At 42.1% G+C, this 17,995-nt stretch overlaps 1 protein-coding gene across 2 annotated transcripts; it reads left to right on the top strand.

Annotated features, from left to right (window-relative positions):
• The first annotated feature begins 1,565 nt into the window (after positions 1-1,565).
• On the top strand, positions 1,566-16,352 carry LOC124261695. 2 transcript variants are annotated; one of them, XM_046696050.1, is made up of 2 exons: positions 1,566-1,596; positions 15,778-16,352. In XM_046696050.1, the coding sequence occupies exons 1-2, from the start codon at positions 1,577-1,579 to the stop codon at positions 16,130-16,132; spliced, it is 375 nt and encodes a 124-aa protein (XP_046552006.1). In that variant the 5' UTR covers positions 1,566-1,576; the 3' UTR covers positions 16,133-16,352. The 2 variants fall into 2 exon arrangements, 1 of the variants encoding a protein (XP_046552006.1); XR_006894395.1 differs by lacking the exon at positions 1,566-1,596 and adding an exon at positions 11,993-12,069.
• Positions 16,353-17,995: the final 1,643 nt, after the last annotated feature.

The raw sequence follows: 17,995 nt of genomic DNA, 5'->3' as shown, positions 1-17,995 counted from the left end.
AGGGATCAAACTACCTCCTCCACCTATATCGATCATTGGTCCGCTCGAAACTTGAGCAAAAGCAACCTAAAACTACTTGATTCTGTCAATCACCAAGGCCTGAGACTTTGTCTTGGGTCCTTTAGAACCTCTCCTATTGAAAGTCTCTATGTTGAGGCTGATGAGCCATCCCTCAACCAACGTCGAATTAAATTATCATTACAGTATATAACAAAACTCTATTCTAACGAGTCTAATCCTGCATTTAACTCTGTTTTTTCAATCTTCTTTATGAGGGATTTATACTACAAAAGTCTTCTTTGTTCCGCCTCTTGGGCACAGAATTAAGCCATTCATTTCTGCTGCCGGCATTGAGTTGGAAAATATAGCTCCTTCCCCGTCTTTTCTTCTCCTCCTTAAAACTGGTGAGGCCTGAAGTTGACCTCACTCTGACAAAGTTTAAGAAATCTGAAACTGTTGAATTGCAATACAAACAAAAATATAATCAATTAAAAATACATATAATACATACAAATCCTTATTTACAGATGGGTCCAAGGATGGTGGCGCGGTGGTATGTGCCACTGTCATTGATCCCGAACAATATCTTCTCTCGACTACCAAACAACAGCTCTATTTTCACAGCAGAAGCTAAGGCCATATTAACAGCTCTTCACTATATTAATAAACGACGTAAATATAAACAATACATAATAATTTCCGATTCTCTTTCGTGTCTTCAGGCTATTAAAAATATTTCTTGTAAACATCCACTTTTATTAGAAATTATTGAATTGTATATTGAGCTTGCTACTGGCCAATGCGACATTGTCTTTTGTTGGTTACCCAGCCACGTTGGCATTTCAGGGAACACGATGGCCGATATGGCTGCAAAAGCAGCACACAACAAGTCTGTGACACCACTTCTTATCCCATACTCTGATTACAAAGCTGACATTAGAACTTACATCCGTGATCTGATGCAGAAGAAGTGGGACACCCAAGTAGGTATTAATAAATTACTTGAAATAAAACCCTATATTGATTACACCTACTTGGGTTGTCAGTCCAGGTTTGAAGAGGTCATCATGCGACGATGTCGTATTGGCCATACAAGGTACACTCACAAATATTTGTTAAAAGGTGAAGATCCTCCGTTTTGTATCCATTGTGATGAGAGAGTCACAGTCAAGCATCTCCTGCTTGACTGTGTTGAATTCTCCATCATAAGGGATAAATATTTCAACGTTAAAACTGTTAAGGATCTTTTTAATTCTGTTCATCTTCATTTAATTCTTGCTCTTTTAAAAGAAATTGATTTAATTAATGAATTTTGATAAATATGTTATGTAGATATATGTGTTTTAATGATTGGTAGTGTACATTATCAGCTTAGATTGTTAGTGGCTGTATCCTCGAAGGGGGGTTGAAGTAGCGTAAAATTATTGTCCTCCTGAGAGGGTACGTAAGTCCCCAAAATTTTCAAAGTAAAATTTTCACGTCCTGTATTTTTAAACGTAGTATTCTTGTCATTTGTGGCTACACTTTCCTACAATCGCCAACAGCTGAAGGGATGGTGTAAATCCAGCTAGGGTCCATGCAGGTAGCAAAAGTAATGTAAGTCCCCATGGTTCCTAGTATGGTGATCTACCTTCAGTTGTCGGCGATCTATAGCCCGTTTTTATATTGTATTGTCTTCGTAAATAAAATAGTTTTACATGTTCATGCTAGTTTTAGACTCCATCTGTGATACTCTAGTTATTTTACAGTCCTTCGATGACTGATTATTTAGCAACTTTAATTTATTGTTTATGTAAAACATTTCTCGTCACTATATGACTGAAATATTGCCGATGTGACGTTAAATTCTAACTCACTCACTCATTGTTATTTCGCCCATTTCATGAAGGATGAATCGATACAATTTTATCGGATTTTGAGGTAAGTCATGCCAGCGCTAAGGCAAAAGTAGTATAGATTTAAAATCTATAAATTATTAGGTAATAATCGCATTATTTTCATCATCAGGCTAGTTATAGCAGGATGGTTTCTTGAGATGAGTGCCGAAATTGGTAACTGCGTTTATATTATTTCGCACATTTTATGAAGCTTGATTGGAGAGAACATTAACTGATTTTGAGGCACGTCGCATAATGGTTTCTTGAGATGTGTGTCGAAATTGGTAACTGTGCTGTTGTAACTTTGCACATTTATATAACTAGATAGTGAATCAGTGTATTACGTTCATCTTCCGGATAGGTATAGCATGATGGGTGCGTGGCAGGTATTCCAAAATTGATAACTGTGTTTTTATTCTTTCGCACATTTCATGGTGCATGAATTCAGACAACTTGAGCTGATTTTGTGGCACGTCGCACACAGCGCCTAGACAATAGTAGCATCTCTTAAAATGACCTAACAAGGTGCAGAATAAGTGTTTAATTTTCATATTCAGGCGAATTATAGCGTGATGGTTTCTTGACTTGTGTTCCAAATTTGGAAACTGTGTTTTTCCTTATTTCGCACATTTCATGGAGCATGAATTGGAGACAATTTATTGGATTTTGAGGCACGTCGCACACAGCGCCTAGGCTAAAATACTAGTATCGCTTAAAACGACATTACAAGATAGAGAATAAGTGTATTATTGGCAAAATATAACAGCAGGGTGCCCTCACAACTTTCCTTGATGAATAAAACAAACTCATGCATCTAGATTCTGATCTTTTATTAGACACACCTGAATATTATTTTGAATGACAGCAATTTTTATATCTTATGAGAGTTAGCAGTTCCTGGACACAGCAGTGAAGTGGATAAATCACAAGGTAGAGGAGGTTTCACAGACATTCATGTTTAAAGATGTACGCCTGTTTATTGACAAAGGGAGACCTTCAATATATACTATCCTTTGGAAATATTTTTACAACTCACTCTATACAGTGGGGAACTGTTTACACAGCCCTACACTGGTCTGGTAACATTTTGTGAAAATATTGTCAACTATTGTGGGTTATTGCCTGCTTTCATTTCCGAATCCTGCAAGATTCCAGATAGAGAAGTGTGTTGAATAAGAGAACCAATCCTGACTAGGGTGATCCTAGTGTTCATTAAAGGAAGCAATGGACTGCATACATTAGGCTCCGAACAGAGTTACAACTGCATCTATTCAGCATGGCATCCGTTGTCAGTATAGGCAAGTGGGTTACAGTAGCCTGTCTTGGCAACCAATGTCAGTATAGGTGAAGGTTACAGTAGCTTGTCTTGGCATCTAATGTCAGTATAGGTGAGGGTTACAGTACATTGTCCTGGCAACCAATGTCAGTATGGGTGAGGGTTACAGCATCTTATCTTGGCATCCAATGTCAGTATAGGTGACGGTTACAGTAGCTTGTCTTGGCAACTAATGTCAGTATAGGTGAAGGTTACAGTAGCTTGTCTTGGCAACCAATGTCAGTAAAGGTGAGGATAACAGTAGCTTGTCTTGGCAACCAATGTCAGTATAGGTGAGGTTTACTATAGCTTGTCTTGGCAACCTATGTCAGTATAGGTGAGGGTTACAGTAGCTTGTCTTGGCAACCAATGTCAGTACAGGTGAGGGTTACAGTAGCTTATCTTGGCATCCAATGTCAGTAAAGGTGAGGGTTACAGCATCTTGTCTTGGCATCCAATGTCAGTAAAGGTAAGGGTTACTATAGCTTGTCTTGGCAACTAATGTCAGTATAGGTGAGGGTTACAGTAGCTTGTCTTGGCATCAAATGTCAGTATAGGTGAGGGGTTACAGTGGCTTGTCTTGGCAACCAATGTCAGTATAGGTGAGGGTTACAGTAGCCTGTCTTGGCAAACCAATGTCAGTATAGGTGAGGGTTACAGTGGCTTGTCTTGGCATCCAATGTAAGTAATGGTGAGGGTGAAAGTAGCTTGTCTTAACATCCAATGTCAGTATAGGTGAGGATTACTACATTTTGTCTTGGCATCCAGTGTCAGTACAGCAGAGGGTTACAGTAGCTTCGTCTTGGCAACCAATGTCAGTATAGGCGAGGGTTACTGCATTTTGTCTTGGCATCCAATGTCTGTATAGGTGAGGGTTACTATAACTTGTCTTGGCAACCAATGTCAGTATAGGGCGAGGGTTACTGCATTTTGTCTTGACATCCAATGTCAGTAAAGATGAGGGTCACTATATCTTGTCTTGGCAACCAATGTCAGTATAGGCGAGGGTTACAGTAGCCTGTCTTGGGAACCAATGTCAGTATAGTTGAGTGTTACAATAGCTTTTCTTGGCAACCAATGTCAGTGTAGGTGAGGGCTATAGTACCTTGTCCTGGCAACCAATGTCAGTATATAGGTGAGGGTTACAGTAGCTTGTCTTGGCAACCAATGTCAGTATAGGTGAGGGTTACTATAGCTTGTCTTGGTATCCTTTGTCAGTATAGGTGAGGGTTACTACAGCTTGTCTTGGTATCCTTTGTCGGTATAGGCGAGGGTTACTATAGCTTGTCTTGGCATCCAAGAGATGTGTACTTAAGTGTGGCCAGTAAGATCACGCACCCACTGCTTTGCCTCGTTCTCCCCCACTTTGTCGGTGCACACAGACGTCTGAACATCTGCACTACTTGTCGTCTGCTCTCCTCAAACAAGGCCTAAATCCCGCCATGATGTAACCAGTACCGTTTGGCGTACTCATCCACATACAAGTGACTTCTCGTTCAGTGAACGATCCAGCTCGGTGATACTCCTATCGACAACAGGAGCATTGTAGCTGTTGTTGCCATAATAGTCGTACATGTAAGTGACCACCATATCAGATATCTCCCAATGGCTATACCCATAGGCCGTTGCGGAACGTGTGCAACCATGTGGTACCTGATAGACTGGGTGGTGGCTTCAGGAAGGGGTCGTAATATGCTTGATAAGCTGCTGTGTGCTCTTTATTTTCAAACAGCTGAGCTGCGGTGCTTCCAATCTTAGCAGCAAATCGGTCAATGATTGTCCGAAAACACCCTCAGTACAGGTTGTTGATGACATGTTCGCCACGTTGAGATGGCTTTTTCTTCTCATCCTCACTGGTCTTTGGGTCTTTGGGGCCAGTTTGATTTTGCCCAAATCGTGGATCGGAATCCGAGCAGCAACTGCTTTTGTACCAGCTCTGGCCCCGGCTTTAGTCATGGCATTCACCACAACTTTTCTGTGAGTGCCCTTAAGAGCGAGTTTTGACCCACTTTGAGGGGCAGCAGTCCCAGCGGCATGTTCGGGTACCACCTGTGAGAACATCCAGCACAAGACCCAAAGCCGGCATTGGCTCCTTTCTCCTTCGCAAGGTCATAGTCCCCATGGCTTCGACCGTGTTCTTGACTGTAACCACGACTGGGATGAAGTCAAGCCAAACTGTCCATACACTCATGTTTGCTGTTACTTGTCTGAAAGAACAAAAGGGAGTAATTATTGGAAGAACGTTTAAAGGGCTTCAATAAATGTGGGTTCTACACAGCGTTTAGCAAAACCTGGAAACGACACGCCAGAGGTCCCATGAAGATCCGGGTTGGAATTAATGTAGTGGTCTAGTTAGTGTAGTGGTTAAGGCTGCTCGCCTCGTCACGAAAAATCCAGGTTTGATACACCACATGACCCCATTTCTGGCGGGTTAAAACTAAACTCACTCACTTCTATGTAAGCTTTGTTAAAATTCAAAATACTGAAACGAAGATCGACTACTAACAACAAAAGCAATGAGAGTACATATCTACCTGATGGCAACTAAAGACATAAATTCAGCTTGTCCCACAAAGGAGGTCGTAAATCCTTCCTCAACTAAGATGTACACTACCTAAGCCTTTAGGGCCATTCGTTTTGTTTTGTTTTGGGGTTCTTCATTTGAATTTAAGATAACGATCTTGAAATTTCAACATTATATCTCGAAATTTCAAGATCATTTTCATGAAATTTCAACTCGTAGGTATCTAAAAACATAATATGTATCCGAAAAACGAATGGCCCTAATAAGCTTCCGTACCAATGGGGATATGGGCAGCGAACGCCTACCTTTCTAGAAACCTCCCACCTGGACTTTACGCAAGAAACTTTACCTGCAACTCCGTACACACTATCTTGAGTACTGAGCAGCGAGTGTCTCAGTGTTATTTGAGTTATAAGTGTTAAGACTCCTGTCCTTAACCTCAAAACAACAACAACCCTCACCATCCTCCGTTCAGGATGTCTATAACTTATGTCCTTGTTACCCACTCTCAAGTGCGACCCGACAGTGCTATTGTCCTTACCTTTGTTGGGTCGCGTTCTTTAACTAAAAGTCAGGCCCGAAATGCTTGGAAAATGCTTATTGGCTTCAATATCAATATGGTGAATCTGACACAAGATAAAAAGCACATACATGACACATGTACGACTCTACCTTGATATTAAAGCTCAGATGATAAAATGCACTTGAGGGATGACTTCCCTCAGGAGGAAACTTTGACGTTTTAACAACATTCGTAAATAATCTAAGTACAAACTGTAGTTTTGAAATACAGACTATAAATATTCATATAGCCCTCAACCAACTAAATTACATAAATGATTGTAAAAAGTTGGGTTTTTTTATGAACATCTCTATGTGAAAAAAGATGGAACCCTTGTAGTAGTTATATCCAAACGAATTACGTAAAAAAGCCTTTAATTGAAATCCTATTGATAATCTTGTTCACCCATAGAAGTTTTCACTTCGTGTATGAGCATTGAACTGGCAACATGCGACTTGATATCTCTGCAGAACAATTAATTTCAAATTTATACCAGTAGTTCATACTGGAGAAACAAAGGGAGAAACCTCTCGTCAGCTATGACAGGGTTTACTTTAGAATGTATAAAGCCCTTAATTTGACATAGTCAGGTTTACAAAGTTGTAAACACATCAGTTACCTCAGGGTCGTGTCAAAATCAAAACCAGATGAGAAATACAAACTGGATAGTTTTGATAAGGGTGTCATACGGGTGCAGTTAATCAACTGTATGAACGTAAAATCCCCACAGACGTGTGCTAAAATGCACGATGAGATCAAAAATACAATAAATGTCCTGTTTAATTCCGCTAGAGTCCCTCCACCAGCTGTGATACTAACACTTGATATTTTGAGACAGTCCCTGACATGTACCGCCCTTGCATTACAAAACGCTGGTCATGATATTGTGAGTCACGCCGAATTCTGCCTGCCAGGTGGGTCACAGTATAGTTTGTTTCTTAGAAGTGTTTCTGCCATGGATTTTTCGATAATTTATGAGTAATCGTTATGATAAGGAAATAGTACACCGTGATCACTCATATGCCATATTAGGTCGTGGTGGTATGAATGACTATATATGACTTTTGAATCTGAAATATCAACCATTATCAAATAATTGCCAAAAGCATTTTCCAAGCATTTCTGGCCTTTACTTTTCAAATACCGCACACTGCGTTGGCGGCTTCTCGGTAAAGTTATTTTAAAATACAGGGAATCTGATTTTGTGGAACTGTGTGTCCGGGTATGCTGTACTCCGCCCAGATACTCTGCTGTTATATGTGTCATGGTTGAGTGAATCATCTTCTTGAAAGTGTCGGGCGGTGGGGTAGCCTTGTGGTTAAAGCGTTGGCTCGTCACGCCGAAGACCCGGGTTCGATTCCCCACATGGGTACAATGTGTTGCTTCCATTTCTGGTGTCCCCGCCGTGATATTGCTGGAATATTGCTAAAAGCGGCGTAAAACTAAAAACTCAGTCAGTCAGTCTTCTTTGAAAGTGACTGCTAATTGAAGGGGCGTTGGATGGCTGGGTGGCTGGGTGGCTGGGTGGCTGGGTGGCTAGGTGCTGTCGCTCAATGCCTTCGCCGGGAGGTGGGTAGTCTAGTGGTTAATGTGTTCGTCACGCCGAAGTCGTGTTCGATCTCGCAATATGGCTACAATGTGTAAAGCCCTTTCTGGTGTCCCCTGTTGGAATATAGCTAAATGTCTCATTAATTTAAACGGACTTACTCACAATATCATGACCAATGACCCAATAATAGGTCTGTACATACCCCCAAACCTACCGCCTGATATTGCTGGAATATTGCTAAAAGCGGCGTAAAACCAAACTCACTCACTCAGTGCCTTCGCATGCACTTGACACATAAACACGCACCTGCACACACATTGCGCGCACGCACGCACGCACACATGCACACACCATACGCGCAGTAGATTATAACAAGCGCACGCGTGTGTGCATGCATACACACACTAGTGTGAATACGTATCTGGAATGTGTGAGAAATATGTGTTTTACCTACAGTCAGAATGGTCCAGCGGTGTTGGCTACGTGTAACTGATCGATTCTAGGCCTTGTAAACCAGTGGTTGATAGAATCAAGTCCACTATCGAGATATGATAACACAATCAACTGGCAGCCCACGTTTGTGCCCTGTTACGGGTAAGGCGTAGTGGAGGAGCCCTGCAAAATAGAAAGCTGCATAATTCAATCACGCCTAATATGATGGTAAATTGAGCAGGTCTGCCGTCATTCACTCAACGAATCTTGTACTGAAAGAAACAAGTCCCAAATGGTCAAGTCATGACGGGCGGTGGGTAGCCTAGTGGTTGAAGCGTTGGCTCGTCACACCGAAGACCTGGTCTTCGATTCCCACATGGGTACAATGTGAAGACCATTTCTTTTGCTGAAATATTGCTGAAAGCGGCGTAAAATTAAACTCACCTCACTCGCTCATGACCCATGTCCCAATAATCGGTCTGTACATGTTCCAAAACCTACCGTCTGAACAATTTTTGAAGGGGATATAGGCCATCTTATTAAACCATTTATTAGTTTCGGATGTTGCTACTTATTTTCATTGCCAAAAGGTAAAAAAAAAAAAGTTATTGCAGTATATTTATGTCTGTCCTAGACGGGTCTGTACGATATGCAGAGGTGTACTGTTTCCGCCCTGTTTCCACCCATGAATTGTACTCTTCACTGGACACATGTATAAACAAGCCAATCATGACCCATGGGCCCAATAATTATAATACTGGAATTCAGAGACCTCATTATAGGGCCTGTAGACAGGAGACAGTAATAATGGCCCATTCATACATCATGAGTGAGTGAGTTTAGTTTTACGCCCTTTTTAGCAATATTTCAGCAATATCACGGCGGGCGACACAGCAAATGGGCTTCACACATTGTACTCAGGTGGGGAATCGAACCCGATCCTCAGAGTAACGAGCGAACACTTTAACCACTAGGCTACCCCCAACGCACCAAAGAGCAAAGAAGTCATTATAGGCCTATATAAACAGAGGGTACCCAAAGTCTGTCGTCTGGACTGGTTGGTTCGTTGGTTTTAACGCTGCACTCAGTAATATTCAAGCTATATGGCGGGGTGGTGAAAATAATCGAGTCTTGACTCTACAGTCAGGACCTGACCTGGAGTCAGGCACCTAATCGCCAGCACACAAAATCTGCCGTCTTACCCACTCAGCCACCACGGCTTCCATAAACATGGACGTCGAACAACTTGTAGTCGAGACCAAAGACACATAAAAATAGGGTTAGAATTGGTCTTCAATAACCCATGCCTGTCGTAAGGCGACTAACGGAGTCGGATGGTCAGAATTGCTGACTTGGTTGACAAATGTCATCGTTTCCCAGTTGCGCAGATCGATGAGCATGCTGTTGATCACTGGATTGTCTGGTCCAAACTTGATTATTAAAGACCGCCGCCTTATGGCTAAGTCTGGTGATAGACAACAAACCAATTTAAATATTGCAGCGGAGTCGAGCGTCGCTCTGCTGTTTGCCTCTACTTGCCGGATCAGGTCACATTGAAATCTGAAAAGTGCGTCAGTGGTTATTGGCTGCTTGTACACAACCAGTTTAACATCCTAGTTGAAGAAGACCTTCCTGTTTACTCCACATTCGAGCAGATAGCGCAACTAGAAATCCTGCAGTGTCATATCCTGAGATGTTCCTTCCTCAACCCACTGACTGATCCCCTTGTGCAATGCCCCTATCCAATGAGCCCTGCTCTGTCGGTTGCACCAGTGTATAACCACAGTGGCTCATTGTCCTACTTTCTTTCACTTTCCTGTCAGGACTGTTCCCATTAGTGCTACATTTCTACTTGGGGAATCGTTACTTTGATTGTACCATTCCAGCTATATGGCGGTGGGTCTGTAACCGGACCAGACAATTCACGGGTTCCGAGATTCACGGGTTCGACTCTCAGACTCGATACAATAGCCCAAAGATCTTACAAACCATTGGTCAGATGGAGGGAGAGTGAACGTAGGGAATATTTATACGTACCTGCCCTGGTGAATAAATACAAGGGCCCACATGCTCCTGATCTGCATACCAATATTGGATTGAAGAACACCAAGCAGTCCAAACTACTTATTTCACAACACAGATCATCATCACTATTCTTTCACAATTTACAGATTTCTATAATGTTAGAGAAACAATTAAAGCCACACCCAGGACTCTATACCTTTGCAGGATATTTAAGATATTTATACTTAGTTTTGTCCCAATTTTCAATATCACAAATATATCTGCAACTATGCTGCAAACACATCGTACCATATAGGAAGCTGACATAAGAATATTAATTATAATTAGCTATTAATGCACAAAGACTTGTCGACTAATGTTCCATTAATATTTTATGGATTACAATAGAAGACAAGCCATATCTTTAAAGCTATACATTTTCATTGCATTAAGATGGCATAACATTTGTCCCACCTGCCCTTGTGCACATGGGTGATCTTATACTTTGTACTATTGACCACCAGATATAAATAGAGGATTCATGTGGCAAAGTTTGATTTTTAGCATTATAATAAGTCGTTTTAATGTTTATAAGAAATATTTACTAAAGCGAAGTCGATGGTACCATTCCTTCTGTACCGTCAGCAAGTGTTTATGTATTTTATCAAATAGTTTTGATTCTAGGAGTTCTTGAAAATGGTTCCAGTCACAAACAATAACGCAAGGGCATGTCAAATGTTAATCAGTTAAAAACACTAAACGATATGGTACAAGCCAAAGCAGGAAGAATGTGGTCTTTAATGTCACATGTGGAATTGTTGTCCACGCATCTACAACTAAACCATCTATTTTCTATAAAAATATATTTTGTGTTTGATGAAACAACTTCTGAGCAAGAGCTGTATGGTCTTCTTTGACATCTTGGTAAGAAAGGTGTGGCGGTTTGGTAGCCCAGTGGTTAAAGCCCTCGGTCGTCACGCCGAAGGCCAGAGTTCGATTCCCCACATGGGTACAATGTTTATAGCCCATTTCTGGTGTTCCCCGGCGTAATATTGCTGGAATATTGCTCAAGTCGGCGTAAAACCATACTCACTCACTCACCCGACCAAATCAGCGTGCCTAACTACTTGACCCTGGTCTTCAGATACCCATGCTAACGGGATCGTGTGGTCAGGCTCCAAGTGACCACCCTATTGACATCATATATACACTGGTATGAAGAGAGTTAGAGATAATGAGACGCGTGAAGATCCGGGTTAGAAGTGGTTTTCAGAAACCCATGCTTGTCGTAAGAAGCGACCAACAGGATCGGGGGCTCCCAATCGTATCCCAATTGCGTAGATCGATGCTCATGTTGTTCATCACTAGTTTGTCTGGTCCAGACTCGATTGTTTACAGACTGATTTATTTTGATATCAATAAGACTCTCCTTATGTGTATCACCCGAGAAGATCCGGGTTAGAATCGATCTTAAGTAACCCATGCTTGTCGTAAGAGGCGACTTAAGGGATCGGGTGGTTGGTTGACATGGGTTCCCAATTGCGCTGGAATATTGCTGAGTGCGGCGTAAAACTAAGCTCTATCACTTACATAGTCGACTGTAATATGATACTCTCCATGCAAAGATGTAGGACAATGGCAGACATTTGCAAAGGAAGAAAATTAATTTCTGTGACTCGATGTGACTCAATGATTGACAGCTAAACGCGGATGTATGAATCGAGTTTGCGGGCAGTGTCAGATTAATAAATCAGTCTGAGACTTGACATTTTATCAGTCGCGGGACCTTTTGTTGAGAGCAGACACGTAAGTTCTTAGAGTTTTCGATGTCTAATGTGTCACGTCACTGAATTACTCAAGTGTTACATGTCAAAATGTGCCCCCACTTAGTTTATATTTGACCTATTTGAGGGAAGTGCATTATTCGTGCCATAAGCGGGTCTCCTTTATTCGCTCATCTGAAAAACGGTTCTATGTTTGTTTGTTTGTTCTTGTTTTTGTCTGTTTGTTGTTTAACGCCACACACAGCACTAGAAGAGAGTCGTGACGTGGTCCTAGTCTAGACTGTATAGTGAGTATGGTTTTACGCGGCTTTCAGCAATATTTAGCTTTTAGCAGATGAAGAGAATACCTGTAAACATAATCATTATACATATGATCATCACAGTATAAATCATATCACATGGAATCACAGATTCATGAAAAGCGAAAAGAAAAGGAAAGGGAGACAACTGAAACACTGTCACATGCATCGATCGACGCAATTAGGATACTACGATTAACAGCATGTATTTAACGTGTAGTAAATAATTAAATATCACAATGCGTAAAATGGAAACAAGTATTTTTTTCAGGTGACAGGGTTTTGAATATGTAAAAGATGGTACGACAGTACAGTAGCATGTCAAATAGCACTGTAATGAAAAGTGACATGGGAAAACTGACCTTCAAATAAGAGCGACCAATGAAGGTCCGGGTTAGAACTGATCTTCAGTAGTGAGTGAGTATAGTTTTACGTCGCCTTTAGTAATATTACAGCAACATCACGGCGGGGGACACCCATGTGGGGAATCGAACCCGGGTCTTAAGCGTGACGGGCGGACGCTTTAACCACTAGGCCACCCCACCACCCCTGATCTTCAGTAACCCATGCTTGTCGTAAGACGCGACAAACTGGTTCGGGTGGCCAGGCTCGCTGCCTTGGTTGACACATGCCATCGTATATCAATTGCGTAGATCGATGCTCATGCTGTTGATCCCTGGATTGTCTTTCCCAGACTCGATTATTTACAGACCGGTGCCATATAGCTGGAATATTGCTGAGTGCTGCGCAAAACTCCCTCCCTCACTGGAAGGAGAGCCGCTCATTGACATGTAACGCTCTTCATAGGTTTTCATAGGTTTCCAGGAATTATCCAATCTCAACTTTTTAACGGCCCGAACATAATATGAGTGAGTGAGAGGTTTTAGTGAGTTTCAGTCGCTGGTTGGTTGAGTCAGTTTAACAAACTTTTCAATCGACCGTACTTTTGACCGCGATTTCTTACCAAAATTATTTCTATTTCGATGTTTCTATTTATTTGAACACTATTCTGAGGAAGAAGCCGGTGTAAGGCAGTTATCACTTTGGTGGTGAAACCCACGAGCACTGGAATGGCACTGTCAACATATAGAGATATACACATCTGGCAATGACGTCCTACTGGCAAACAAGGATAAGTTGGGCACTGACTGGACAATTGACCCGTATTAGCATGTATGAGAGCCGCCCACTGGTGCTTGCCATTGTGAACGAAGGGGCCCCAGGTTGTCCGTGATCAAGTATAATGCGATGGGTGAAGCGCGTGGCCTGTCTCAGCGAACTCCGAGTTCGACAGTGGCAGGTGCTATCTTTTAATAGTGCCTGTTTCGTGGGTGTGCGCAATGCCATGCACCGCCTACTTCTCTGCGCCGGTCCAACTTATCCTTGTTTGCCAGTAGACGTGTTTAAAGGGTGTCAAGGGAGTTCTGGCTATGACGAGGCGGTGGATAGCAAAGTAGTTAAAGCGTTCGTTCGTCACGTCGAAGACCCAGGTTCGATTCCCCACACGGGTACAACGTGTAAAGCCCATTAATGCCACCCCCACCCCCACCCCCACCCCGCTGTGATAGTGCTCGGAAATTGGTAAAAGCAGCTGAAAAGCTAACTCACTCACTCAGTCTGGCCATGACATGAATGTTTTGCCATTGGGTGAAACGGGTCAGAATCCTAGCAATATGAGCACGTCCATTATTATCTTGAAAAATAAAATGTTGCCGAAAACGTTGCTGGCATTACGAGTGTTGAATTGATGATATCTTGATTATTATGACTGTGATGTCATCGTATCCCATATGCGTATATTGATGCTCATGCTGTAGATCACTGGATTGTCTTGTCCGGATTCGATTATTTACAGACCGCCGCCATATATATCTGGAATATGGTTTTAAACAACAAAGAACGTTAAAGGTCACATGCAACGTAAAACACAACTTTGCAGATTCTGATACCTTTCGGTATGGACTTACCGAAAAAAAGCGTCAAAAATGCAAATTCAACTTATAAAGTTAAAAATAGCGCGATGAAAAAACGCGCGAAATCGGAGTTCAAACGTTTCAACTAATTTTCCCCAGACTTTTCTGAGGAATACGGGTTTCAACAGCTGGCTGCGCTCATAGCACGTGCGCAGTGAAATAGGTTCGCGCAACTTGGAAGCGGGCTGTCTGGTGAATACTCGGTGAAGGCTTTGGTGTGAGCTAGTTTCATAATGTTTTGTTGATATCTCACAGGCGCGAGCTTTTTGTATGTTATGACAGTAAATAAACTGTTTATATAATTTCATTTATCTATTTCACCACACGTTCTTCTTACCGAGTCACTTTCTCAGGTCGATAATTAAAAGCAATGTCATTATTTAGAGTCGACACGATTTCTAACTGTGATATAGATATGTTGCTGTCACAGACAAAACTCAATGTCTTGTTTTATTGACACCAGTGTGTCTGCCTGCCTGTCTGCTAATGACAATATTCAATACACAACTGCGATCACTGACCACATGCAATTTGAACTTAACACCAATCAGGCTATAAACCATAAACAAAACGCATTGATTTATGGCCCGAGTTTGGTCTCTGTCACATTATGTATTTACACAGACAGGCAGGTGTGATACTTGAACATATGACATGTTATGATGTCTGTTGATTGCAAAATGTTATACACAAAAAAATGAGCATGTATTTACAAAACCCAACTTTCTATATATACACACACACAATGACCCGTGTAGGCGGCATCTGCTAATGAACCAGCCGTTACACTTGAGTGCACACCCACCCGCTCTGACTGGGTTCGGTATCCCGGCTGCTTCGTTTCGAGGGAGGTAAACCCAAGTACAAAATATTGCACTTTTGATTTGCGATTATACGCATATAATTTGGTTTATTTGTTTTTTCATAATCAGCAATGCATATTATATGTCATGAAGTAGTGATAATTGTGTTTTAATTATGTTTGATTTTTTTGGTTGCATGTGACCTTTAAGAGTCGGCAGGAAGTCTAGCCGTTTAGACGTTTCCCCTGTGAGGGGAATTCCCAGCTTCGAATATGTGAAACACCCTCCCTGGTGTCTACTCAGAGGAAGTTGCTCGAGTATTGCTACAAGCGGTCTTAAACATATTCACCCAATCACATTTAAATGGAATGTATTTATTACCCATTTGATCATCAGTAACCCATGCTTGTCGGAAGAGGCGATTAACGGAATCGGGTGGTCAGACTCGCTGACTTTGTTGACACACGTCACGATAACAATGACTGTGATGTCATCATATCGCAGTTGTGTAGATCGATGTTCATGATGTTGATCACTTGATTGTCTGGTCCAGACTCAATTATTTACAGACAGCCATATAGCTGGAATATTGCCGAGTGCGACTTAAAACGTAACTCACTCACTCACCCATTCAATGTTCTCTTGTTTTTTTCAGACAAGCAACAACAAACATGAGCGTATGGACAGAATGGCTGGACATCTTCCCAGTCGTGGGTACTCTCCAGAACACGGTTGAAGCTATATCAGCCGTCTGCCATGGCGCCTATGACCTTGCAAAGGAAAATGGAGCCGATGCAGCTCTGAGTCTTGTGCTGGATGTCCTCACATATGGGACAGCAGGTGCCCCGGATTCTGCACACCTTAAAGTTGCTGAAAAGGTCGTAATGAAGGGCATTGGTCCCAAAGAAGTCATGAATGCCATGAAAGGTAAAGGTGGAAAATCCGGGAAAGGAGGAGCTGCACAATCCATGAAAGGAGCTGGTAAAAAAACCTGCTGCTACTCAGATTAACATCAAAGAATTGACCAACAAATCCAAAAAGCCATCAGACCCAAAGACCAGTAAAGGGGAACAGAAGAAGCCATCGCATCGTGGCGAACATGTCATCAACAACAACGTGCTGAAGGTGTTTCGGACAATCATTGACCGATTTGCTGCTAGGATTGGAAGCACTGCAGCTCAACTGCTTGAAAATAAAGAACACACAGCAGCTTATAAAGCATCACACACCTCTTCCTGCAGCCACCACCCAGTCAATCGGCCACCAGATGGTTGCTCATATTCGAGAAGAAGACCAATACATTGATGCCAACGCAACTGCCTATGGAGCAGCCATCAAAGAGATTTCTGACATGGTGGTCACTTATATGTACGACTATTACACCAACAACTTCTACTCCGGTCCTGCCGTTGATAGGAGCATCATCGATCTGATTCGTTTACTGAACAACGGTCAGTTGTATGTGGACGAGTACGCCAAACAGTACTGGCTTCAACAGGGCGGGGACGTGAACAAGTTTGAAGAGTGCAGGCAAGAAGTCGTGCAGATGTTTAGATGTCTGTGTGCACCGACAAGCGGGGAAAACGAGGCGAAGCAGTGGGTACGTGATCTTACTGGTCACATTTAACTGATACATTGATGTTATCAGCAGCTAATCAGGTTTCTTCTAACCAAAGATTCCACGTCAGATACTGATACTGGAGAAAGCTCAACTCAACAGACTTTCGTTGTCATGTCGTGGGGAGAGCACACTTAACTCTGTACTGAACTTTGAGGGATATCTCAACTATGCTGACCTCTGATGCCATCTGACTTATACTAATTTCTTTAAATCTACCCAGATCTGCTCAGTCTAAAGGACATTTTAAGATTCTTAGTGTACCGACTTTGATGCCAAGTCAAGTTACTATGAAACACCTGTCTATGCAGACATTTCACACCATGATACCATACTATTCAACTCTTGACTGTACTCACATTGGATGCCGTTATACTTTACCACGAAGCAAATATTTTTGCAGACATTTCACACCAACACACCACACTATACGACACTTGACTGTACTGACACTGGATGCCAAGGCATGGCGTTGTAACATCATTAATTATGCAGACATTTCACACCAACACATCACACTATACGACACTTGACTGTACTGACACTGGATGCCAAGGCATGGCGTTGTAACATCATTAATTATGCAGACATTTCACACCAACACACCACACTATACGACACTTGACTGTACTGACACTGGATGCCAAGGCATGGCGTTGTAACATCATTAATTATGCAGACATTTCACACCAACACACCACACTATACGACACTTGACTGTACTGACGTTGGATGCCAAGGCATGGCGTTGTAACATCATTAATTATGCAGACATTTCACACCAACACACCACACTATACGACACTTGACTGTACTGACGTTGGATGCCAAGGCATGGCGTTGTAACATCATTAATTATGCAGACATTTCACACCAACACACCACACTATACGACACTTGACTGTACTGACACTGGATGCCAAGGCATGGCGTTGTTACATCATTAATTATGCAGACATTGGGTGTAAATAACGGACTCCGTTACATCCAGACTAGACCCTTTGATGCGTGCTCAACCGACACAATCGAGCAATATGCAATGGCTCGAAAACTTGAAAATAAAACGTGGCCTGAATATGATCCTATGTACTGACGGCTGAACGCCTTGTGGGCAGAAATTCTGAGACCATAACACTTGTGCCATAACATAAAACAACGGGTTTGGGGATTAGTCAAATGTTGAAACATGCTGTCGATGACAACCTTTAATGGACACTACTTGCTTAGATAGAGGTTTTCTTATTCAACGCCCACG

Source organism: Haliotis rubra, unplaced genomic scaffold (assembly GCF_003918875.1).
Source record: "Haliotis rubra isolate DU_JTF1 unplaced genomic scaffold, ASM391887v1 Scf804, whole genome shotgun sequence".
NCBI lineage: Eukaryota > Metazoa > Mollusca > Gastropoda > Lepetellida > Haliotidae > Haliotis > Haliotis rubra.
The sequence above is the reverse complement of the archived record's forward strand: the minus strand, read 5'-3'. Positions and strand labels throughout refer to the sequence as shown.